The 24,587-nt window shown below is 44.9% G+C and overlaps 1 protein-coding gene across 1 annotated transcript in view; it reads right to left on the bottom strand.

The window, feature by feature from the left end:
• LOC112258862 (microtubule-associated serine/threonine-protein kinase 1-like) overlaps positions 1-24,587 on the bottom strand; it is a 60,003-nt gene that overhangs the window by 11,647 nt on the left and 23,769 nt on the right. Inside the window, exons 3-17 of the mRNA XM_024433494.2 lie at positions 13,089-13,186; positions 12,893-12,968; positions 12,235-12,307; positions 10,153-10,389; positions 9,569-9,778; positions 8,867-8,968; positions 6,366-6,498; positions 6,169-6,236; positions 5,679-5,755; positions 5,280-5,488; positions 5,017-5,155; positions 4,759-4,891; positions 3,964-4,129; positions 3,753-3,854; positions 3,401-3,523 (exon numbers count right to left, since the gene is read on the bottom strand). Coding sequence (XP_024289262.2) covers positions 3,401-3,523; positions 3,753-3,854; positions 3,964-4,129; positions 4,759-4,891; positions 5,017-5,155; positions 5,280-5,488; positions 5,679-5,755; positions 6,169-6,236; positions 6,366-6,498; positions 8,867-8,968; positions 9,569-9,778; positions 10,153-10,389; positions 12,235-12,307; positions 12,893-12,968; positions 13,089-13,186 — 1,946 coding nt within the window. The remainder of the gene's footprint in view (positions 1-3,400; positions 3,524-3,752; positions 3,855-3,963; positions 4,130-4,758; positions 4,892-5,016; positions 5,156-5,279; positions 5,489-5,678; positions 5,756-6,168; positions 6,237-6,365; positions 6,499-8,866; positions 8,969-9,568; positions 9,779-10,152; positions 10,390-12,234; positions 12,308-12,892; positions 12,969-13,088; positions 13,187-24,587) is intronic.

The raw sequence follows: 24,587 nt of genomic DNA, 5'->3' as shown, positions 1-24,587 counted from the left end.
TTTCTGTTTGAAAAAGCTTGCCTTGGCTTTTCTAACTGCCTGTGTATATTTGTTCCTAACTTCCCTGAAAAGTTGCATATCACGGGGGCTATTCGATGCTAATGCAGAATGCCACAGGATGTTTTTGTGCTGGTCAAGGGCAGACAGGTCTGGCGTGAACCAAGGACTATATCTATTCCTAGTTCAACATTTTTTGAGAGGCGCATGCTTATTTAAGATGGTGGGGAAAGCACTTTTAAAGAATAGCCAGGCATCATCTACTGACGGGATGAGGTCAATGTCATTCCAGGATACCCCGGCCAGGTCGATTAGAAAGGCCTGCTCGCAAAAGTGTTTCAGGGAGCGTTTGACAGTGATGAGGGGTGGTCGTTTGGTCGCAGACCCATTATGGATGCAGGCAATGAGGCAGTGATCGCTGAGATCTTGATTGAAAACAGCAGAGGTGTATTTGGAGGGTGAATTCATTAGGATGGCATCTATGAGGGTGCCCGTGTTTACTGATTTGGGTTTGTACCTGGTAGGTTCATTGATAATTTGTGTGAGATTGAGGGCATCAAGCTTAGTTTGTAGGATGGCCGGGGTGTTAAGCATGTCCCAGGTCACCTAGTAGCACGAGCTCAGAAGATAGATGGGAGGCAATCAGTTCACATATAGTATCGAGGGCACAGCTGGGGGCAGAGGGAGGTCTATAGCAAGCGGCAACAGTGAAAGACTTGTTTCTGGAAAGGTGAATTTTTAGAAGTAGAAGCTCAAATTGTTTGGGTACAGACTTAGCCTGCAGAGTTCTGTATTACTTTCTATCTTTTCAGTAGATTGCAACACCGCCCCCTTTGGCAGTTCTATCTTGGCGGAAAACGTTATAGTTAGCAATGGAGATTTCAGCATTTTTGGTGGTTTTCCTAAGCCAGGATTCAGACACGGCTAAGACATCTGGGTTGGCAGAGTGTGCTAAAGCAGTGAGTAAAACAAACTTAGGGAGTAGGCTTCTAATGTTAACATGCATGAAACCAAGGCTTTTACGTTTACAGAAGTCAACAAATGAGAGCACCTGGGGGGTGGGAGTGGAGCTAGGCACTGCAGGACCTGGATTAACCTCCACATCACCAGAGGAACAGAGGAGAAGTAGGATAAGGGTATGGCTAAAGACTATACGAACTGGCCGTCTAGCATGTTCAGAACAGAGAGTAAAAGGAGCAGGTTTCTGGGCACAATAGCATAGATTCAAGGCATAGTGTAAAGACAAAGGTAAGGTAGGATGTGAGTACATTGGAGGTAAACCTAGGCATTGAGTAATGACGAGAGAGATATAGTATCTAGAGATGTTTAAACCAGGTGATGTCATCGCATATGTAGGAGGTGGAACAACATTGTTGGTTAAGGCATATTGAGCAGGGCTAGAGGTTCTACAGTGAAATAAGACAGTAATCACTAACCAGGACAGTAAATGGACAAGGCATATTGATATTAGAGAGAGGCATGCGTAGCCAAGTGAACATATGGGTCCAGTGAGTGGTCGGGCTGGCTGGGGACACGGCGATTCAGTCAGTTAGCAGGCTAACAAGCTAGCAGCTAGTAGACCAGGGCAAGCTAGCAGTTAGCAGGCCCGGGTTAGTAAGCAAGCAGTTAGCATGGGCTAGCAGTTAGTAGACCAGGGCAAGCTAGCAGTTAGCAGACCGGGTTAGCAAGCAAGCAGTTAGCAAGGGCTAGCAGTTAGCAGACCGGGCAGGCAAGCTAGCAGTTAGCAGACCAGGGCCCGGCAGTTTAGCAGTTAGCAGACCGGGTTAGCAAGCAAGAAGATAGCAGGGGCTAGAAAGTTAGCCTTTTGGGGGGGACGTCGCGATGGGGGTAAGTCTGTTTTTGCCTCTTCGTGCGGTGACGTCAATAGACCAGTCGTGGAATTAGTAGGGTTCCAAGTAGCTCTAGGTAGCTAGCAGGCCGATATTGTAGCCCAGGAGTATGCTTCGGTGGTAGCACAGGAGCCCTGGCCGGGCTAGCTTCAAGCTAAATTGGTGCTTGCTCTGGGATGGAAACGCTAGCCAGGAGTAGTCATCCGGGATTGTGGTTAGCTAGTTGTGACGATCCAGACGAAAATGTTCAGTTTGTGGTAGGAATCCGGGGATAAAAAATAACAGGTCCGTTATGCTCTGGTTAGAGTCACGTTGTTCGAACTGGCGAGAGCTTTCCGAGCTGAAGGTTAGCTGATGACCGCTGGCAATGGTTTGCTGACTGATATCTGGTAGTTAGCTGGCTAGCTTCAGTTGAGGAATTCCAGATCCGAAGAAAGTATCAATACTTTAGGAAAAAAAAGCAGATCCACGCCATATTGGGTGAGGCGGGTTGCAGGAGAGTATTTAGATGATGAGGTTTAGCAAAATATTTTAAAGGATATGCGACGAAAAATATGTAAACTGATATATACAAGGGACATGACAGGACAAGGACGTCTGACTGCTACGCCATCTTGGATTTTAGTGTTGTTATTGGATCTGATTTTAATAGCTAACATTTCGATGGCCATAACGAATAGATATGGTGACAACGGACACCCTTGTTTAACTCCTCTTGACAATTCAAAACTCTCTGAGAAGTAGCCGTTATTTACTATTTACACCTGGGGTTGCTATACATCCGTTTTATCCATTTTATAAGAGAATTACTGAAATTGAAAAAATCCAGACATTTCTAAATAAAATCCAGTCTTACTTTATCAAATGCCTTTTCAAAATCCGCTATAAATACCAGGCCTGGCTTCTTAGATGTTTCATGATGTTCTATTATTTCTAGTAGTGTCGTATATTATCTCCAATGTATCGTCCATGTAAAAAACCTGTCTGATAAGGATGAACAATACCTGGTAAAACCCTTTTAATTCTGAGTGCTATGTATTTCACAAGTATTTTTGCATCACAATATTGAAGTGTAAGGGGCCTCCAGTTTTTTAGATAGACTGGGTCTTTATATTTGCCATCTGGGTCTTGTTTTAATAATAGCGAAATCAGACCTTTCTGCTGAGTATCTAAAAGACTACCATTTCTATAGGAGTAGTTAAAACAATCTAACAATGGAGCTTTTAGTATATCAAAAAAGGCTTGGTATGGGCCTCCAGGGTGGCGCAGTGGTCTAGGGCACTGTGTCGCGGGTTCGCGCCCAGGCTCTGGTTATTTGTTGATGTAAAAATCAACATATAGCTATTGTCAATAGATTAGGGGTGGGGTGGGGTCACGAGAAACTGTTGCAAAAAAAATGGGTTCCCCAGAAATTCTGGAGAAGAGAATGGGGTCCCCGTTGAAAATGTTTGAAAACCACTGCCTTATGGTGATTCTATACATTAAGAATGCAACAAATCAGCACAGTTCCCCTCCATGTGACCAGGGGGCAGTGCAGTTAGAGAGAGACTCACTGTCGAAGTAGCTGGTGTCCTCCTCTGACTCTAGGTGGGGGATGAACTCAGCCTTCTGTCTCAGTAGACTGTTCCAGTCCAGTTCAGTGAAGAATGAGTGCTGCTTCACCTCAAATGCACCACCTGGGGCAGCAAAAGAGAAGGAATGAGAAAGAGAGAGAGAGAGAGAGAGAGAGAGAGAGAGAGAGAGAGAGAGAGAGAGAGAGCGAGAGAGAATGAAAGGGAGAGTGAGAATGAAAGGGCGAGCGAGAGAGTGAATCTATATTTTCACTATGAATAGGCAGTTTAGTCCATCTCAGTTACAGCACACATCTGATGTTAGCATGTTGTCAACATGCACGTTTATGCTGACCTGTGCCCAGTCGGACCAGTGGGTTGGTCTGAAGCAGAGTAGAGATCAGATACTGGGCATCGGCAGGAAGAGCGTCATCACCTTCTGGCCACACTATGTCATCTACAAGAGACAGAGATAAGTTGCATTGGACAATGTAGACGTGAGAAAGATGGCTTCAAAATGGCTGTAAGATGCTGCTCAATGAACCCACTAACCGCCAACCTCTCACCTGTGATGACCTGTCCAAAGAGCTCCTCAGGCGTGTCTCCAAAGAACGGCACACAGCCCACCAGGAACTCATAGAGGATGATGCCCATAGCCCACCAGTCTACTGGCTTCCCATAGCCCTGTCTCAGGATCACCTCCGGGGCGATGTACTCTGGCGTGCCACACACCTGATGGAGGGCAGAACCACAGCACTCCTATGAGAGGCTCTGTATTCATATTTATGGACAAAACACTACTGGTGAGATGCTAAGGCCAGTCTCTCTCAAAATGTGAGTGGGAGACATGTGTGGCCAATACACGTTTCTGCCAAGCTGAGGGGATCAATGCGAGAATGCCAGGATGAAACATGAAAGCTTTGGATGTTGTGTTTTCATGTGCAGATGGGTATTCGTCAAATGCTAACAGATCTGTTGCTGTGAGAAAGCCGAGCCAATAAATAATTGGGGATTTAATTGAAGCAGTACCATTCAAAGGGTGGGAAAAACAAAACATCTGAACATCTGTTGATTATAATAACTAAGGCATATTTCGTTATCATTTTGATCAACATTTTGTTTGATGTTGATCATTTCATTTCTTCACGCTTTGACAACTATATGCACACATTTATAAATTCAGCCTTAATTTATTAATTTGTCTAGAAATAAATACATAAAAAATGGATTAGGTATAGTTTTTTTTCTGAATGGTTATGGAAAATGTAGAACTTTAAATATATTACTGCAAATTAATGTTGAACGCCTGCCAAGGTTGTGTATACTGTGGTGGGTTTCTCTGCTCTATATACAATGCACACCTGTTTGTCCAGGAACTCTCTGGTGTCCTTCTCAATGTGTCCCTCGTACAGGTTAGTGGTGAGGCTCATCAGACCCATCTTAGACAGGCCGAAGTCAGTCAGCTTGATGTGCCCCATGGAAGTGATCAGAAGACTGGGGACAGACAGGTCAAAGGTTACCTGAAACACTCTTCGTGTTTGTAATATAATCAAACTTTGAGTTCACTCCAATGAGTCTCATATGATAATTGTTCAATGCCAACCCAAGTGAGGTCTTACTTGTCTGGTTTGAGGTCGCGGTGCACGATGCCATAGTTGTGGATGTACTCCAGTGCCAGGACGGTCTCGGCAAAGTACATGCGTGCCATCTCCACAGGCAATGCCCCGATGTTTTTCAGCAGGGTGGCACAGTCTCCCCCTGGAAACCGATAACACATGATCAGGCTGACTGCTAACATTCCCATCACCAGCAATGTCCTAAATGCTGCTCTTGTCCTAAACAGACAAGAAGTGGTGCCCAGTGTATTATTGTGTTAACTTACCCTCCACATACTCCATGACCATACAGAGGTGCCTGCGGGTCTCAAAGGAGCAGAACATGGAGACCACGAATGGGTTCTCAGCGAAGGTCAGGATGTCTCTCTCTACGAAGGCCTGCTGGATCTGGTTCCTCAGGATCAGGTTCTGCTTGTTGATCTTCTTCATGGCGAAACGCTGACGGGTCTCCAGGTGACGGACCAGGTAAACAGCCCTGGAGACACACACACGCATACACACAGTTAGTAATCTGATTTTATACACATTTTACTGAGTAAATCTAGTGTTTTCTCCTAAAAGCATTCAATGGACATCAACAGATGGCTCAGAGACATGTACTAATGTAACACTCATATGCGTGAACACACCCTCACACACACACCCACACTCACACCCACACTCACCCATAGGCTCCATTGCTGATCAGCTTTATGGTCTGGAAGTCAGCCTCTTCGGGCGTCTTCATAGCTCTCATCTTGCCCTGAGGGAGAGAGCATGACAGCAGGGTAAGACGAGACTGGATCTGGCCAGACCTCCAACACCAGGCCCACAGGAGTGACGTTGTCTCTTTTTCCCCCAGTGCTACCCTTGTCTTCCTGACTTCTTGTCCAGTTAGCGGAATTTTGGTACCTGTCCTGATGGTTGTAGGAGGGCTGATTGCAAGGCTACAAGGCACTAGAGGATATCCTGCTTTGACTTCGGACTCTAATCAAAGCAAATGGACTCAATTACGTAGGGTAATGTCCACTGTGCCAAGTAATTAGTAGAGGAAGCATATTCATTAGAGTCAGCAGGACCTTGGACTACAGTTTGACTTAACCCAAAGGGACAGAGGGAGAGGGGGGTTGATGGTGGGTGGGCTGAGAAGAGGTGGAGTAGGGACAGGGTTCTCACCTCTGTTGAGTCATCTGTTTCTGGAGTGAGAGGTCCCTCACTGTCGTAGCTGTCCAGGTTCACCATTTCTGGGGACATACAGAGGGAGTACCTATGAGCTGCATTTCAGCAATACATAGAGTGAGAGAGCAACAGTAGTCAACACAAGTCAAGTTTTCGTCTTTCTCTCTCTCTCTCGGGCTCATTTTCTCGCTCACCCTCTATAGGGTCTCGTGTCAGTCCCAGCTGGCTGATAATGTAGCGAGGGATGTCCGTCTTCATCAGGTGTCCCTCCTTGGCGTGGTCCTCTGCTGCCTCCAGCAGGTGGTAGAACTCCTCTGGATTAAACTCCTGAGGGACAGGAACAGGGGGACCACATTCAGTGTGACACAGGTATAACACTGCTTGAATCAAGATATAACTAATTTTATTGCCGCACTACAGACATGATATCAGTCCGCTAATACTGGATTAGTAAAGGCCCAATGCACTACTTTTTTGAAGAAATTTTTTTCAAATAATTATTCAGATTTTTCTACTTCCCACGTCTATGCATGTACCAAATATAAAATACTAGTTAAATGGGTTTCCATCACATTTTCAACTCTACTGATGATTTTCTCACCCCAAATGTTTTATATAGCGAGTGAGTCATCAGAGTCATCAGAGTCTCACCCTCTTTTACACTGCTGCTACTCTCTGTTCATCATATATGCATAGTCACTTTAACTATACATTCATGTACATACTACCTCAATTGGGCCGACCAACCACTGCTCCCACACATTGGCTAACCGGGCTATCTGCATTGTGTCCCGCCACCCGCCAACCCCTCTTTGACGCTACTGCTACTCTCTGTTCATCATATATGCATAGTCACTTTAACCATATCTACATGTACATACTACCTCAATAAGCCTGACTAACCGGTGTCTGTATATAGCCTTGCTACTGTTATTTTCAAATGTCTTTTTACTGTTGTTTTATTTCTTTACTTACACACACACACACACACACCTTTTTTCGCACTATTGGTTAGAGCCTGTAAGTAAGCATTTCACTGTAAGGTCTACTATACCTGTTGTATTCGGTGCACGTGACAAATAAACTTTGATTTGATTTGATTTGTGTCCACTCTGGTATTGGCACGGTACTGTTTCTGCGCCCTGCAGGCTGTTGGCTAGAGCACACGCATAGCCTACATCACGGGTATTCAACTCTTAACCTACGAGTCCAGGAGCCTGCTGGTTTTCTGTCCTACCTGATAATAAATTGCACTCACCTGGTGTCCCAGGTATAAATCAGTCTCTAATTAGAGGGGAACAATGAAAGTAATGCAGTAGAACTGGCTTCAAGGTCCAGAATTGAGTTGATGAGATTATTGATTATTGCATCGATGATGATGTCACTAGAATAAGACCCTCGATATTTATTGGAAAGGAGCATCAAGATCATGACCTTGCACTTTCACCACCCTGTGAAGTTCATCATAAATTATTTAATCTTTAGCCTAATAAACTGCATGCTTCCCTGACGAGTTGTAGTGGGAGGACCATACACATGTCATTGCAAGACTCTAAGTTAACTTAACTTCCATTTGATGGGTTATTATTTCAAAATTTGAGCATAAAAGAGTCAGAGTGCAGTATAACTACAGTATGCTGCAAATACTGTGTCCAAAATAGCACTGTTTTATTTACAGCAGTAATTTAGCAGTCAGAGTGCAGTATAACTACAGTATGCTGCAAATACTGCGTCCAAAATACCACTGTTTTATTTACAGCAGTAATTAAGCAGTTAGAGTGCAGTATAACACTACAGTTATTCTGCAATTACTGCATCTAAAACACCACAGTCAACTGCAGTTACTGCACTTTTACTGCAGTTTCAAAATTGCAATCTTTTTTTGCAAGGGCTTGTCTAACATATTTTGTTTGGTCGACATTTGGAAGGTTCACCGAAAAAAAATTATGTTTCCATCAGGCCTGTCATGACATTTTTTTATCCAACATGTCCTTTACGCACATAAAAAGGTTGGATGGAAGCCAAGTTTATGAGGCCTGCTGCCTGCGTTCACCCAGAGGACAGGACTACTGCTCTGCCAGAGACCCTGAGTCAGTCTGGGCTATACACACAGGCTCAAACTTTAAATGACACAGTCACGGTCTGTGAGACTCAGACAGGACTTCAGGGGGCCGCTGGTATTTGTAATACTGTAGCAAGGCAACTGGAATTTTAATCTAAATGCAAATGGGATTGCTAGCCAGTCAGATTGGGCCTTTTATCAAGGTGCTTAGTTGGAGCTCAGTATTTTTGCCCTACTGTGTAATAAACCCCCTGTTTAAATTTTTCTAATGACTGTTTGTGCTCATATTTATTTAAGGAAATGAATTTGTCTTTGGTCCAGGACAGGGATATGGTCTGTTAAATAATTAGTGGGGCCATGGACCGTGAATGTGACTGTGAACACTCCCATGACCATTCCCATGACCATTACCATGACTGTGAACACTCTCATGACCATTACCATGACTGTGAACACTCTCATGACCATTACCATGACTGTGAACACTCCCATGACCATTACCATGACTGTGAACACTCCCATGACCATTACCATGACTGTGAACACTCCCATGACCATTACCATGACTGTGAACACTCCCATGACCATTACCATGACTGTGATTGTGTTGAGAGTTCTGTTTTCTGTTCTCACCAGGCACTCCAGCAGCCTTGCTGGGCGAGAGATGATGATGAGGAGTTTCTTCACCAGCTCTGTGACGAAGGCCACCTCTGAGCTCTCTGATCGCTCGTACGCCTGAGAGAGAGAGAAATAGACGGAGGAAGAGAGAGAGAGAGAAACGTTGAGGGAGAGAGAGAAGTAGAGAGAGAGAGAGAGAGAGAGACAGCGACAGACAGAAAAATACAAAATAAATCAAAGCTTGGCAGCAGCGCTGGATGTGAGAACAGTCATATTCCAGGCAAAACTAATCCAATCAAACAGAATACTGGCAACCCAAAATAATCAGACCGATTTAATCAACCCGCCAAACCAGGGATACAGAGGAAGTTCCATGATAGGTTCTATCTGCTCACACAAATCACACACACTATTACACAATTAGCCTTATTTTACTCCTCTACTCATTCTTATCCTTCAGAAAGGCGTAGTGCTGTCATTTGAAATGAGATGATAGGAACTAAATGTGCCTCTCAGCAGCCTGCAGCTAGGCCACCCAGACCTGAGAAGAGCCTGATATTGAGACAATGTGGCTCCCATTCAACAATTCCACTCAGGGCTATGCTGATGTTATACACTGCAACATGGCTTATGGGCAGCTCTATAACCCCAGAACTGACCTGTCCTGGCACCTATCATGACATCTTAGCCTATAGTTGCAGAGTTTCTGTGACTCACGTCATTGAGCAGCTTCTCCAGGTTCTCCTGCAGCTCAAAGAAGTAGACAGTGGTGATGAGGCCCTCGCGAGCTTTGGACAGGCAGTCCCTGGACAGCTCTGCTATCTGATGGTGGATGAAGCTGATGACCCCGTCGGCCAGCGGCAGCACGCTCTCAGGGGAGAAGGCATTGATGAACTCTGCAAGATGCTCCTCCATCTGAGCCGTGGCCTGGGAGAGGGAGATACAGGAAACAGAGTTAGGAGAGTTTTACCCATTTCATATTTTAAATTCAAAACTGAAATAGTTCAGTTTCGCTCCATTGACCCGTGGTATTTCCATCATTCTCACTTCCACCTGTTTAAAAGTAGACATAACTCCTGACATACAAATCAGAGAGGAGACAGCCTCGTTTCCCCTCAACTTCCATAGAAGAGAGTTTCTATGACATACAGTACCACACTGAGCAAACACCATAACCTGCTTCCTTTTGATACCAGTGTGCTATAACCAATCCGTATCCTTACTTGCACTTGAAAGTGTGAGAGACAATTATGTTTTGTGTGTGTGTGTGGATGTGCGTCTGTGTGTGTGTCATGTCTTACTTTGGGGAAGCGCTCCTTGTACACATGGTTCATCATGACGATCTCATTGTCATAGCAGGAGGGGGAGCGTCCAGGACTGAGGCTGCGGGAGCGCGGTCGCATGTGTGGTGAGCAGCGGCCCCCATCATCGTCAGTGATGCTCTCCGTGCTGCCAAAGTGCTTGGACAGGAAGTGCAACTCGTCCATGGTGGGCTGGAAGGGCAGCTGGTGCAGCCGCTCCTGAGATGAGCTGGAGGACTGGAGGGGGAGGAAGAGAGAAGGAGGAGAAAGAGAAGGGAGGAAGAGTGGGGGTGTTGGACAGAAGACAAAAGAAGAAGAAAATTGATGTTCTCTCATACATGAAATCCAGTTTTTGTATTGGCCAGAACCATAGCTAATCATGTACTCTGGTGGCTCTGGTAGTGGCTATACTGGGAAGTGGGGACAGTTAACCTCATCCATCTGTCTCACCTCTGAGAGACAGAGAGAGACACTAATGAAGTGAGCACAGCACCAGGGTCTGCTACATTAATCTGTCCCTTTCTGACACAGACTCATTTACCTGCTGAGTCAAAGCAATGGGACTTGACATTCACCACTAACCACAGGCTCAATCCCAAATCAATCCCAATTGGCATCCCTGCTTAAAACAATCAGGACAAGGTTGGATGGAAGGACGGGTAGATTATCTCTGTCACTGCATTTCATGGTTATAAATGTTCTGTCATTCATCGATGCTGCTTTCTCAATATGTCTGCCAGGGTATTGAAAAATCACAGTTTTCACTCCCAAATGGATCTGTCTCCACCATAGCCATGATCAGACTCAGTCCCAGGGGAGAGGAGGGGACTCTGGGGTAGGACTGGTACTAGTTGTGAAGAGGGCATGATAACACCCTTTCCCCCTCAGGAGACTGAAAAGATTTGGCATCAAGATCCTCAAAAGGTTCTACAGTTGTACCATTGAGAACATCCTGACCGGTTGCATCACTGCTTGGTATGGTAAGTGCTCGGCATCTGACCGTAAGGCGCTACAGAGGGGCCAAGCTTCCTGCCATCCAGGACCTACTGTATATACTAGGCGGTGTCAGAGGAAAGCCCCCCAAAAAATTCTCTGCTACCGCACGGCAAGCGGTACTGGAACGCCAAGTCTAGGGCCAAAAGGCTCCTTAACAGCTTCTACCCCCAAGCCATAAGACTGCTGAACAACTAATGAAATGGCCACCAGATTATTTACATTGATCCTCCATTTGTGTTGTACACTGCTGCTACTCGCTGTATATTATCTATGCATAGTAACTTTACCCCTACCTACATGTACAAATTACCTCAACTAACCGGTACCCCCTGTATATAGCCTCGTTATTGTTATTTTATTGTGTTACTTTATACACACTTAGTTTATTTGGTAAATATTTTCTTAACTCTTTCTTGAACTGCATTGTGTTGGTTAAGGTTTTGCAAGTAAGCATTTCACGATAAGGTTGTATTCGGCGCATGTGACAAATAAAGTTTGATTTGATTTGAAGCCACCCTGCCAGCTCCATACTAAGTTCCATGTCTGGGCTTATTCAGATATATATGTGTTGTTTGTTGACGCATTATTTCCAGTGGGGGTATTTAGCTAAATAGAGCCTGTGGTGAATTGGGCACCGAACAGCATGTACTTGCGCTATCTATTTTCTCCTCTTTTCTACTCTCCTCTCTTATCCCACCGGTCTGGTACTTATCTAGCTACCCTCGTCTGTTCCTCCCTCTCTCACTGGCCAGACGAGAGCAGTCCCCAGGCCTCTGATGTTGTGTTACATAAGTGAGGAAAACAGAGAGAGAGAGAGAGAGAGGGAGACCTGAGGGAGGAGAATCAAAGACAGAGAAAATGTGGGTAGAGATGATGTACCATGGTGTTAGAAAGAGAAAAGAGACAGAGACAGTAAGAGTGTACCATGGTGTTAGAAAGAGAAAGGAGACAGAGACAGTAAGAGTGTACCATGGTGTTAGAAAGAGAAAGGAGACAGAGACAGTAAGAGTGTACCATGGTGTTAGAAAGAGAAAGGAGACAGAGAAAGTGAAGTAAGTCAGACAAAGCAGGGTAAATCTGTGCTACCGTGGAGCTGGGTGTGTTGGTGCCATATCCAGAGGAGGGCAGAGATGCCAGGGACCATCGTCGACCATCCGCCCTTCAGAGGAGAAAAACAATGTACAGTAATAAACCTGAGAGCATCAGACTTATGCCCAACATCCTCAATGCATCCACCAATCGAACTAATAAGGAAATATGCGAATGAGGCGGAGCCTGCACCCTGTATAACACAACTGATCCACCGTATTGTGTTAGTCATAAGTGCCATCCGAAGGGAGAGGGAATTGAGTGGAGTGGCCTGGCCATTGTGTTTCTATGGGGCTGCAGCATGCTGCAGTGACAGACTGGCAGAAAGATTTGATAAACACGAACAGTGAGTACAAAAAGCTATTACTGCTCATGCCTCTGCTCCTCTAACTCTGACTGACTGACTGAGTGGGAAGAGAAGGGATGACTGGATTGGACCTCTTCACATGTGTATGTTGTTGTGTATCTCAAACATACATACACACATTCCTACCTCCTGGCTAGGCTCTTTGGCACCCTCTCACCACTGACTCTGAGAGGTGTGATCATTCTCACTGGGAGGTGCTAGACCTGCATCTAACAGGTATTCAACTCTCCCTCCCTCTCTCGCACACATACACACGCATGCATACACACAGTGTCAGGGAGTTGTTACCTTCTGGAGGAGGCAAATGAGAAGTGTGCCGCGGTGCTGGAAGAGAAGTTGCGTGGGCTGTCCAGAGGGCTACTTCCTAGAAACATAAAGGAATGGGAATAGAGAAACAGACAGAGCATGAAAGATGGGGAGAGGTACTGTATAATGACGTGTTTACAGTAGGATGTTTCCAGTCCGAGATGGCTGTAGTACGTACCGAGGTGTCCAGGGAGGGGCAGAGGAGAGTGTGGGCGGTGGGGCAGAGTGGGGGAGGTGGTGGTCAGGATCAGACTCTTCCTGTTACTGGTACGACAACTGGAAACACAGAGAAAGACAAATAGAGGGAGTTTTATGAACAATGATGTATTAGTAGGAGACCTTCTGTGAAGGTTTAGTGTGGTACATAAAAGATAGAGTGTGTTACTGCAAGTATGTGTGTGTGTTTGTCTGTGGTTTAGTGTGTTCAAATGTGTGTTTGTGTGTGTGGATATGTGTGTATGCAGGGCTTACTGTAGGAGGAACAAGACGATAAAGAACATTCAATTTGCCATCAATCCCCAGCCGTCTCCTCTCATGCAAGATAAGGGTGAAGAGTAGGAAGTGGGGAGAGATACAGAGCGAGAGAGAGAGAGAGGGAAGACAACAGGATCCTCTCAAATCAATGGGAGAACCTCAATCCTAATTGGAACCTCCACTCCACACACTCTCCTCCATGTTGTACTACACATGATGACTCTATCTGAGTCACACACAGGCATTCTCAGTAATGGCACGAGGCCTCTTTAATGGCACTCTAAAAGCCCACAGCTGAGATCCATTTGAAACACACTCAGATAGCTCCATCACCAGCACTATGACATATTGCCCCATCCACTCCTCTTTAATACTGTATGCACTACCAGTCAGTCAGTGTAGCTTGGCTTTACCATCAAGGAAAGGAGGAGAGATGCTGCGTTCATATGCTGGTCGGAAATAGGAAACTCGAAAATGTCCGACTTGCTGATTCGTGGGACACGGCAAGTGTATAACTACAACCAGTTAGAAAGATAATCCTAGTTCCATATAGCACGTGAATGTGAGAAGAGTCCTGCTGGTTTTCCACATCCTACCTCTGTCACACAGGGGAGAGGTTATACAGACATGCCTGTTGCCATAGCCGCAGGAAGTAGGGGTGCTGAGGGTGCTGAAAATCCCCCTAAATAAAAACTCTGAATAAAATAAATAATAATAAAAAATAAAAAATACATTTCTTCACAAAAGTGGCGCACTGGGCCTTTACTAGTCCTTTATTAGCGGACCGGTGTAGCCCTCTGTAGCACGGAAAGATTTTCCTTCCCAAAAAGTGCCTCAAGCCTTGAACAATACAACATTTAACTGATTGAAAGTAAGGGCATATCAGTGAACAAATTCCATGGTCAAGGCTACGACGGCGCCAGAGCAATGAATGAAGCTTACTCACGTGTTCAAAAGCGCACATCAGACTGGGAGCCTAATGGTTCTCAGGCAGGCCTAGCTCTTCATGTGTTTAAGTTTAGAAAACTATCTCTCTGCAGAAGCGACAGTTACAGGGTTGGTAAAAACAGCTTGATTGCTCTAGCAACATCCGGGAAACTGGACAGAAGGGAATGGTGCTTCAAATACAGCAATTGTATATATTCAATTATATATTTAATTGTGTCTCTCATTCTCCTTCAATATATTATTGAAATAGATAAATTGCATCAAAAAAGTTATTTAACCATTTGCAATGTTTGAATTTCCAACATTAATTACTGAACAAGTAATTACATTATTGCCGCCAGCAAGTAGTCTAAAGATGGCAGCATTGCGATACCATGTATAGTGTCGTGAAATGTGAACATGAGGAAAGGATGACCAAATAGGCCTACCAATAAACATTTATCCATTAGCTAAAGCTCTAGGCTACATTCCTTTCTGCTACCACAGAAAGCCCATCATCGAATAGATGTCGCAATTTCAGCACCATGGACAGTGATCAGCAGTCTATACTTTGTTAGTGCCTGTCTGGTTAACGGGAGGATGAGCTCCTACCATGTGGGGAACCAGAGAAGCTACTTTATACCAGTGGCACAGATGGGGGGGGGTCTACCTGTGTCAGAGGACCGTCCCCTTGGCCATCCCACTCCTCAAGTGCCCTTTTGGGTATTTTTCTGTATACAGTTTTTGTCATTGTTGTTCTGAACCCACTGACCCCAAGTTGTCATGATGTCATCAAGTAACACTTGATAACACTTGATTTAAATAGTCATCCATATTCAGTCTGGTTTTTGACTGCTACCGTGACAATCCAATTGCTAACTCAACGACAAGCCGATGCTGATGACCAGCGCAACAGTGGTGCAATTCCATCGAGGTGCAATTCCCACTCTTTCTTCCTTCCGACTGGGCAGTAGCAGAGAGACAGCAGTTGTGTCCCACACCTGTGTGAAGCTAGCCACAATAAGGATTAGCCACAATAGTGGAATTTTTGCTTCGCCTTAAAAATAAAAGTCCCCAATTAATACTGACCAAAACAGATAGAGATAGTGGAATAATGCCATATTAAGACTAGATATTAATGATAAACAAGGTTGGAATGTTGTTATTTAACTTAAAAAGAAATACAATAATTTATTAATTTGACAATAAACAGTAAAAAGACAGTTAATTGGTGGCATAAATATATGCACATGTACAGCCTTGCCTATAGAGTGTGCACCCATGAAATGGGGTATCAGACTACTGTACAGTGACACCCACAGAACACAACTATGTCTCGGGTCAGATCTTGGGTATTCGGATTCTGAGTGGACCCGAGAAGAATTCTAATCCCCACTCAACTATTGCTACATGACATATGTCATCAATTTAGGGCACCAGGCATATACATTCAGCCTTTCCCAGCACACAGGCAGATACGTGAGAGGAACTCTCCTTGACCACACACATACACAGCCCCCCCCACTTTCACCACACCCCACCGCCACACACACAGTTTCTTTGACGTTGTTTCAGAGGAGTGTTTTTCCGTCTGAATAAATGCAGAGTCACTGGGACTAATAGGCTGATTGCTGAGTCATGACGTGAGCTGACTGTAGGATCACCCAGTCGGACAGACACAGAGGCAGTCGCAGAGACAACCTCCTCTATTCCATTGGGAGACAGTAACAGAGTGCTGCTAGCAACCAATCACAGACAGTCTAGTCAGGCTGCAGGTAATGCTAATGATTAGCATGACTCTGCAACAAATCAGTTCAATCAACCCCTGTGTTTGCTCTATCTGTTTGTTTCAGTTGTGAAGATTGTACTCCTGTGCTTGTGGTTATTACCGAGAATGTTGATAAAGAGTTGATCACAAAACCAGCTGTTAGCCTAAACCCAAATATCCCCAACCACTAACCAGAGTGAGTTCATTCATTTTTGTTTTCATTACCTATCCTATAAAATATGATCCGTCATCAAGCTTATAGTTATGGTCATTTAAGGTCTCAACTCTTTAGTCTTTGCTACTGATGGATGCCTCTGTAATCCTAATTTGTGGCCCTCATCCCCAGCACTGGGCCTCTCCAGATTCAGTCCTAATTCAACGTGAGGGAGAGGCTTTGGAGACGTATTAATTAACGTTTCATTTCACTAAAGATGATGGTGGGACCAGAAAGCGACGGCGAGCACATTAAACACTGTTTCACTTGGCTTTCATCACGTTTGTGGTTAATTGTTTCTTCAGCAACTGGGGCTATTTAAAGGAGTGCAGGGCGCTCAGAGGCATCAGTGAGAAACCCAGAGTACAAAGAGCCTCACTGGCTGAGATTCTACTTCTGTGGTTCTCAGACTAGCAGGATAAATGCACTCTCAATGCCGTGGGAAATAAATATGGCTAAGTGTTCACACAAATATGTACACACGCACACAAAGGCACGCACGCAAACGTACACACATGCAATTTAAGATGCACTACATGGCCAAAAAGGTGTGGACATCCCTCAAAATGAGTAAATGTGGCTATTTAAACCACATCCATTGCTGACAGGTGCATAAAATCGAGCACACAACCATGCAATCTCCATAGACAAACATTGGCATTAGAATGGCCCATTCGGAAGAGCTCAGAGACTTTCAACGTGGCACCGTCATAGGATGCCACCTTTCCAACAAGTCAGTTCGTCAAATTTCTGCCCAGCTAGAGCTGCCCCGGTCAACTGTAAGTGCTGTTATTGTGAAGTGGAAACGTCTAGGAGCAACAACGGCTCAGCCACGAAGTGGTAGGCCGTACAAGTGCATAGAATGGGACCGCTGAGTGCTGAAGAGTGTAGTGCGTAAAAATCATTTGTCCTTGGTTGCAACACTCACTAATGAGTTTCAAACTGCCTCGGGAAGCAACGTTAGCACAAGAACTGTTCATCGGGAGCTTTATGAAATGGGTTTCCATGGCCGAGCAGCCACCACATGTCTAAGATCACCATGTGCAGAGTGGTGTAAAGCTCGCCGCCTTTGGACTCTGGAGCAGTGGAAACGCATTCTCTGTAGTGATGAATCACACTTCACCATCTGGCAGTCTGACAGACATCTCTGGGTTTAGGGGATGCCAGGAGAATGCTACCTGCCCCATAGTGCCAATTTTAAAATGTGGTGGAGGAGGCTGTTTTTCATGGTGAAGGGAAATCTTAACACTACAGCATATAATGACATTTTAAATGTACAGGTTTTTTTTAACCAGGCAAGTCAGTTATTAAGAACAAATTCTTATTTACAATGACGGCCTACCGTGGAACAGTGGGTTAACTGCCTTGTTCAGGGGTAGAACGACAGACTGTCAGCTCGGGGATTTGATCCAGCAACCTTTCGGTTACTGTCCCAACGCTCTAACCACTAGGCTACCTGCCGCCCTGAATGATGATTTTGTGTTTCCAAGTTTGTGGCAACAGTTTGTCGAAGGCCCTTTCCTGTTTCAGCATGACAATGCTCCCGTGCACAAAGTGAGGTCTATACAGAAATAGTTTGTTGAGATCGGTGTGGAACAACATGATTGAACTGCACAGAGCCCTGACCTCAACCCCATCAGTACAACCCCTTACTCATTATTTAAAGGGAAATTAGTGTTGGTGTAATGGCTTTATAATTTAGGACCAGTCCCCCACGGCCTTGGGGCCCAGACCCATTCTCTGGTTGCTCATTCAGGGTCACAGGCAGACAGGACAGTGGGGAGATGTGGCTGTTTGTTTCAGCCCCAGTGACTAAGGCTGGACTGAACCGGCTGACTCCACACAACCTCCCAGCTGACAGGCTGCTCACTGCCTGGGGCTTCTCACTGAAGAGGACGGAGGGAGATTGAGAGGAGATAATAAATTAGGAGGGATGGAAAGGAAGGGAGAGATGGAGAAAGAAATATAGGTGGGGAGAAGACATGGAAAAGAACAAGGGCAAGAGAAGAAAGGGATGGATAAAGAAAATAAAATCATGTGGAAGAGAAAAAAAGGAGGGAGGAAAGAGAGAGAGAGACAAAGAGAAATGAGGTAGGGAAAGGAAGGATGTTCTCCCAGTGGTGCTCATCATCCTTGCAGGTGTAACCAGTGTGAAATGGCTAGCTAGTTAGCGGTGCCCGCTAGTAGCGTTTCAATCGGTGACGTCACTCACTCTGAGACCTTGAAGTAGTTGTTTACCTGGTTGTCGATGTGTTCAGAGGGTCCCTGGCTCAAGTCCAGGTTGGGACGAGGAGAGGGACGGCAGCAACACTGTTACACAGGTGTAAGGTAAACATGACCCAGTTCTTTCACAGTGCTATACACACACACACACACACACACACACACACACACACACACACACACACACACACACACACACACACACACACACACAGACAAACAAACTATAATGTAAACACATGGAAACATAGCGAACACACACATTCACAAAAAACACAGGCCCTTCTGCTTGAACAAAATGCATGACAAATAGGAGCCCTCATCACCTTATTTATGCTTATCCTCTGCAGAGGGAACAGACCTCATTAAAACCTCTTATGGCTGCGATCCCTGTACAGGGATCAACATCAGGGGACATTTCAGAGTGACAACTAAAAATACAATGTCGTAACATTAAATATTCTTGAAAATGCAAGTGTCTTACACCCTTCAAAAGATTAGAATCTTGGTAATCAAACTACGTTTTCCGATTTAAAATAGCTATTACAGAGAACAAATACCATGTTTTTGTTTGAGAAGAGCGATCAACAACAAAAAACATTTTCCGCCATGACAATTTTTACACATTCACATCTGAAGGTAAAATTATGACTTACATTCTGATATATTGCTCTTATTTCTCTTCCTGAGGGTCCCAGTGATCAAATTAAGTGCCGTTTTCTTTGATAAAATCCCTTTTTATAGCCTAAATCGAAACATTTTGTAAACCGTTTGTGCCACGAATTCCATCTCTATCAACTTTTTACGGAGCATTCGACGTAATTACACCCAGTAAACAATCGTTTATCTAGTCATGGTTGGTTTCAGTGCAATCCTCTGGATGTTTACAACACAGCCAAATGTGATTTTTTTTTTTTGAGGGGGGGAATTGACCGAAGTTAACTGATTTGAAGACAACAAGCAATGACTTCATTGCACACCAATAATTTTAGTGAAGCTTTGTTGATTGACTGTATTTCTGCCCAATGACCACTGATCTTCTTGAAATCTAGCTGGGTAGATAGCCAATGAGCTGAGGTAAACGCCAGTATGTGATGGTTATGGGTTGGACCACCATTCCTTGTTTGTAAACGCACGCGTAACGAACTCCATTCTCGCCTTGACCATCAGAGTAGTTGCAGTGACGCTTGTTACGCACAGCAGTATTTTGGAAAGTGTTTTTTCAACGATTTCATTGAAGACATCATGGCGAATAAATCAGGAAAAGCGAAGTCCAAGTATACAGATTTGCACCAGATTATAGAAGAGATTGATCGGGAAAGTGAGACTGATTTTTTGTTTAAGGAATCTTTGAGTGTTATGATTCAAACAGGAGCTGAGGAGCTGTTTCTGCAAGGACAGGACGTACTTCTGGACGGGTAAGTGCTAATGCCGTTTTATGAAATATAAATATATATATATATATATGTATATTTTTGCAGCATATATACAGTATATATATATTTTTTTTTGCAATTTGCAATAAAATGTGTAATGAAATGTGTAAAGTACACATTGGCTATAGTGTGTGTGTGTGTGTGTGTGTGTGTGTGTGTGTGTGTGTGTGTGTGTGTGTGTGTGTGTGTGTGTGTGTGTGTGTGTGTGTGTGTGTGTTTGTTGGTTGGTTTGTTTGGGTGTGTGTGTATATATGTGTGTGTTTTTATATATATATATATATATATATATATATATATATATATATATATATATATATTCCATGTCAGATTTTTTATTCAAATGGAATGGAGTAGAACAGCAAACACACACATGGCCACTGCACCTGCTACTCCTCCCCATTTCCATATGAAATAGCCATTGGGTGCTGTTCGGGGGAGGGCAGGCCCACAACAATGGCCGGAGTTGAATGGAACAGCACTTTACCTTAGTGACTGTTCCCTCTGCTCTATACAATACATATCTATTTATTTTATGTGATGATAAAAGGCTCATACAATACAAATATTTTTTAAATGTTTTCTTTCACAGTGATAGCGACTCCGACTGGGAGCCCCCGGTGCCAAGCTGCCCGCTCTACCTCTGCCCCCTCTACTCCTGCCTCCAGTGGTGTTCATATGCCACAGTTCATTACTGCAGGCGTGACTGTGCCTCAGGGCCAAAAGAGCACAGCATGGAGACGTCGTTGTGTTCTGTGTCGCATGAACTGCACCACTTGTTCAGTTTGTCTCTGCTTTACATCAGAAAGAGACTGCTGTGGGACATGGCACAGGCAACAAAATATTGTGTAGAGGACTTCCAAAGGGTCTACTGTTTTTTTAAATGTTTTTTTTCTAATATTTTTAAAAACATTTTTATATATATTTTGTGTGTGTTAGAATTGCTTTTTGATATGTTGTATATAGTTATTTGCACTGTTGTATATAGTTATAGGTCATTTCACCAATTTGGCCACTCGGGTACATTTGGGCAACTTGTGTGGGACACCTGGGTGACTTCATGCTAAATGTCATGTAGCTCACCCATTCCTGAAGTTATCAGTCTGAAACTTTGCACACCTACAGTTGCCCTCTTGTGGTATCCATCAAAATTATATCCAGCATCCTATCTGACTGTGTGGCTATTCTAGTACATGTGAAAGATGATACTACAACAATAAAAAACAGAAAACGTATGCTCTTTCTTTCTCTTTTCTTCCACCAGATCTACTGTGTTATATTCTCCTACATTCAATTAACATTTCCACAAACTTCAGAGTGTTTCCATTCAAATGACACCACGAATATGCATATCCTTGCCTCTGGGGCTGAGCTACAGGCAGTTAGATTAGGGTATGTCTTCAGGCGGAAACTGAGAACAAGGGATGCAGCCAAACCAAACCATGCCTCCCTCCATGCTAACAAACAGGCAGGTGCAATATTGTATTTATATGGATGAGATGACAAATTTGAAACTTACTATATTCTGAAGGACAAAGAGAATGCAAGAAAGTGGAAGAGAGCAAGAAAGAGAGACACACAGCTGCGATGGAGGGAGGAAAAGAGAGAGAGAGCAAGAAAGAGAGAAGCTGAGGTTGAATTGAGATACAGCAGGTGTTTACATCTGGCACTGGAGAGATGGATAGAGGAGGGGGAAAGAGATGGGTGGAGAAGAGCTGAGACTGGTAGAGAAAAGGAGGGGAGAGATGGATAGAGGAGGGGGAAAGAGATGGGCGGAGAAGAGCTGAGACTGGTAGAGAAAAGGAAGGGAAAGATGGATAGAGGGTAGCGTGAGCGATGGGTGGAGAAGGAGAGATATTAGTAGAGGAAAGGAGAGAAGAGAGATTTAGGTAGAATAGGAGACTACTGGGTACAGGAGAGGTGGGAAGGAGGTAGAGGACAGAGTTAGTGGAGAGGAGAGAGCACTGAGCGGTGGGCTCAGATCACATGATGGCTTGTTGCTACGCAATGTGCATCAGGGGAGACACAGATAAGAGTTGAGAGAGGGTGACCAGTGAGATGAGAAGAGGAGACAGAGGAGAGAGACACCCGACTCCGCAGTTATTCAATTTCACAGACCATGTGAGATTAAAATAAAATGACAAAGGAGAAGCAATAATGTGAAAGAGAGAAAGAACAAAATACAGTGAATGTATGATGTGGGTGCAATAAGATTTTTTTTAAATGGTGTAAACAATTGCTACAATAGTACCAAAGATTTTTGTAACTAACCCAAGATAGACCACAGTCTGTCGTTTCCATTGTAATCAAATTAAGCATAGTGGGCAGAACAAGCATGGAGGTGGGCAGAGCCAAGCACGAGCTAGCAAAATCCTATTGGCGTGGCCTAGCATGTATGTTGGTAAAATTATGATTAAAATGACTGAACAAATCATTTTAAATGGAACTGTAACTAAGTAAACTTATACTCTGTTTTATTATATCTGATTAACTATATGAGTTCATAAGGTGGGATTGTGAGACACGGACAAGGAGTAATAAAAGTTAATGAACACCATTCCAACTAGGAAGAAACGAATGGGTTGGGGACTGTGTAAACAAATAATGTCCTGTGCCTTCTCCCCGCACTCGCCCTGAGGTGCGTGTCACCAGCTCGGTGCCACCTGTACCGGCCCCACGCCTCAGACCACCAGTGAGTCTCCACAGTCCAGTGCATCCTGTACCTCCTCCCCGCACTTGCCCTGAGGTGCGTGTCACCAGCCCGGTGCCACCTGTACCGGCCACACGCATCAGGCCTCCAGTGCGCCTCCACAGTCCAGAGCTTCCGGCGACAGTTCCCAGTCCAGAGCATCCGGTGACAGTTCCCAGTCCAGAGCTTCCGGCGACCGGAGCCGTCCCCGACGGTAGATGCCCACCCAGATCCTCCCCTATTGAGTCAGGTTTTGCGGCCGGAGTTCACACCTTTGGGGGGGAGGGGATACTGTCATGCCCTGACCATAGATATCAAATCAAATCAAATTTATTTAAATAGCCCTTCGTACATCAGCTGATATCTCAAAGTGCTGTACAGAAACCCAGCCTAAAACCCCAAACAGCAAGCAATGCAGGTGTAGAAGCACGGTGGCTAGGAAAAACTCCCTAGAAAGGCCAAAACCTAGGAAGAAACCTAGAGAGGAACCAGGCTATGTGGGGTGGCCAGTCCTCTTCTGGCTGTGCCGGGTGGAGATTATAACAGAACATGGCCAAGATGTTCAAATGTTCATAAATGACCAGCATGGTAGTATAATAATAAGGCAGAACAGTTGAAACTGGAGCAGCAGCACGGTCACATGGACTGAGGACAGCAAGGAGTCATCATGTCAGGTAGTCCTGGGGCATGGTCCTAGGGCTCAGGTCCTCCGAGAGAGAGAGAAAAAGAGAGAATTAGAGAGAGCATATGTGGGGTGGCCAGTCCTCTTCTGGCTGTGCCGGGTGGAGATTATAACAGAACATGGCCAAGATGTTCAAATGTTCATAAATGATCAGCATGTTTGAATAATAAGAAGGCAGAACAGTTGAAACTGGAGCAGCAGCACGGCCAGGTGGACTGGGGACAGCAAGGAGTCATCATGTCAGGTAATCCTGGGGCATGGTCCTAGGGCTCAGGTCCTCCGAGAGAGAGAAGGAGAGAATTAGAGAACGCACACTTAGATTCACACAGGACACCGAATAGGACAGGAGAAGTACTCCAGATATAACAAACTGACCCTAGCCCCCGACACATAAACTACTGCAGCATAAATACTGGAGGCTGAGACAGGAGGGGTCAGGAGACACTGTGGACCCATCCGAGGACACCCCGGACAGGGCCAAACAGGAAGGATATAACCCCACCCACTTTGCCAAAGCACAGCCCCCACACCACTAGAGGGATATCTTCAACCACCAACTTACCATCCTGAGACAGGGCCGAGTATAGCCCACAAAGATCTCCGCCATGGGACAACCCAAGGGGGGCGCCAACCCAGACAGGATGACCACATCAGTGAATCAACCCACTCAGGTGACGCACCCCTTCCAGGGACGGCATGAGAGAGCCCCAGTAAGCCAGTGACTCAGCCCCTGTAATAGGGTTAGAGGCAGAGAATCCCAGTGGAAAGAGGGGAACCGGCCAGGCAGAGACAGCAAGGGCGGTTCGTTGCTCCAGAGCCTTTCCGTTCACCTTCCCACTCCTGGGCCAGACTACACTCAATTATATGACCCACTGAAGAGATGAGTCTTCAGTAAAGACTTAAAGGTTGAGACCGAGTTTGCGTCTCTGACATGGGTAGGCAGACCGTTCCATAAAAATGGAGCTGTATAGGAGAAAGCCCTGCCTCCAGCTGTTTGCTTAGAAATTCTAGGGACAATTAGGAGGCCTGCGTCTTGTGACCGTAGCGTACGTGTAGGTATGTACGGCAGGACCAAATCAGAGAGATAGGTAGGAGCAAGCCCATGTAATGCTTTGTAGGTTAGCAGTAAAACCTTGAAATCAGCCCTTGCTTTGACAGGAAGCCAGTGTAGAGAGGCTAGCACTGGAGTAATATGATCAAATTTTTGGTTCTAGTCAGGATTCTAGCAGCCGTATTTAGCACCAACTGAAGTTTATTTAGTGCTTTA

Source organism: Oncorhynchus tshawytscha, linkage group LG09, assembly GCF_018296145.1.
Source record: "Oncorhynchus tshawytscha isolate Ot180627B linkage group LG09, Otsh_v2.0, whole genome shotgun sequence".
Classification (NCBI taxonomy): domain Eukaryota; kingdom Metazoa; phylum Chordata; class Actinopteri; order Salmoniformes; family Salmonidae; genus Oncorhynchus; species Oncorhynchus tshawytscha.
The sequence above is the reverse complement of the archived record's forward strand: the minus strand, read 5'-3'. Positions and strand labels throughout refer to the sequence as shown.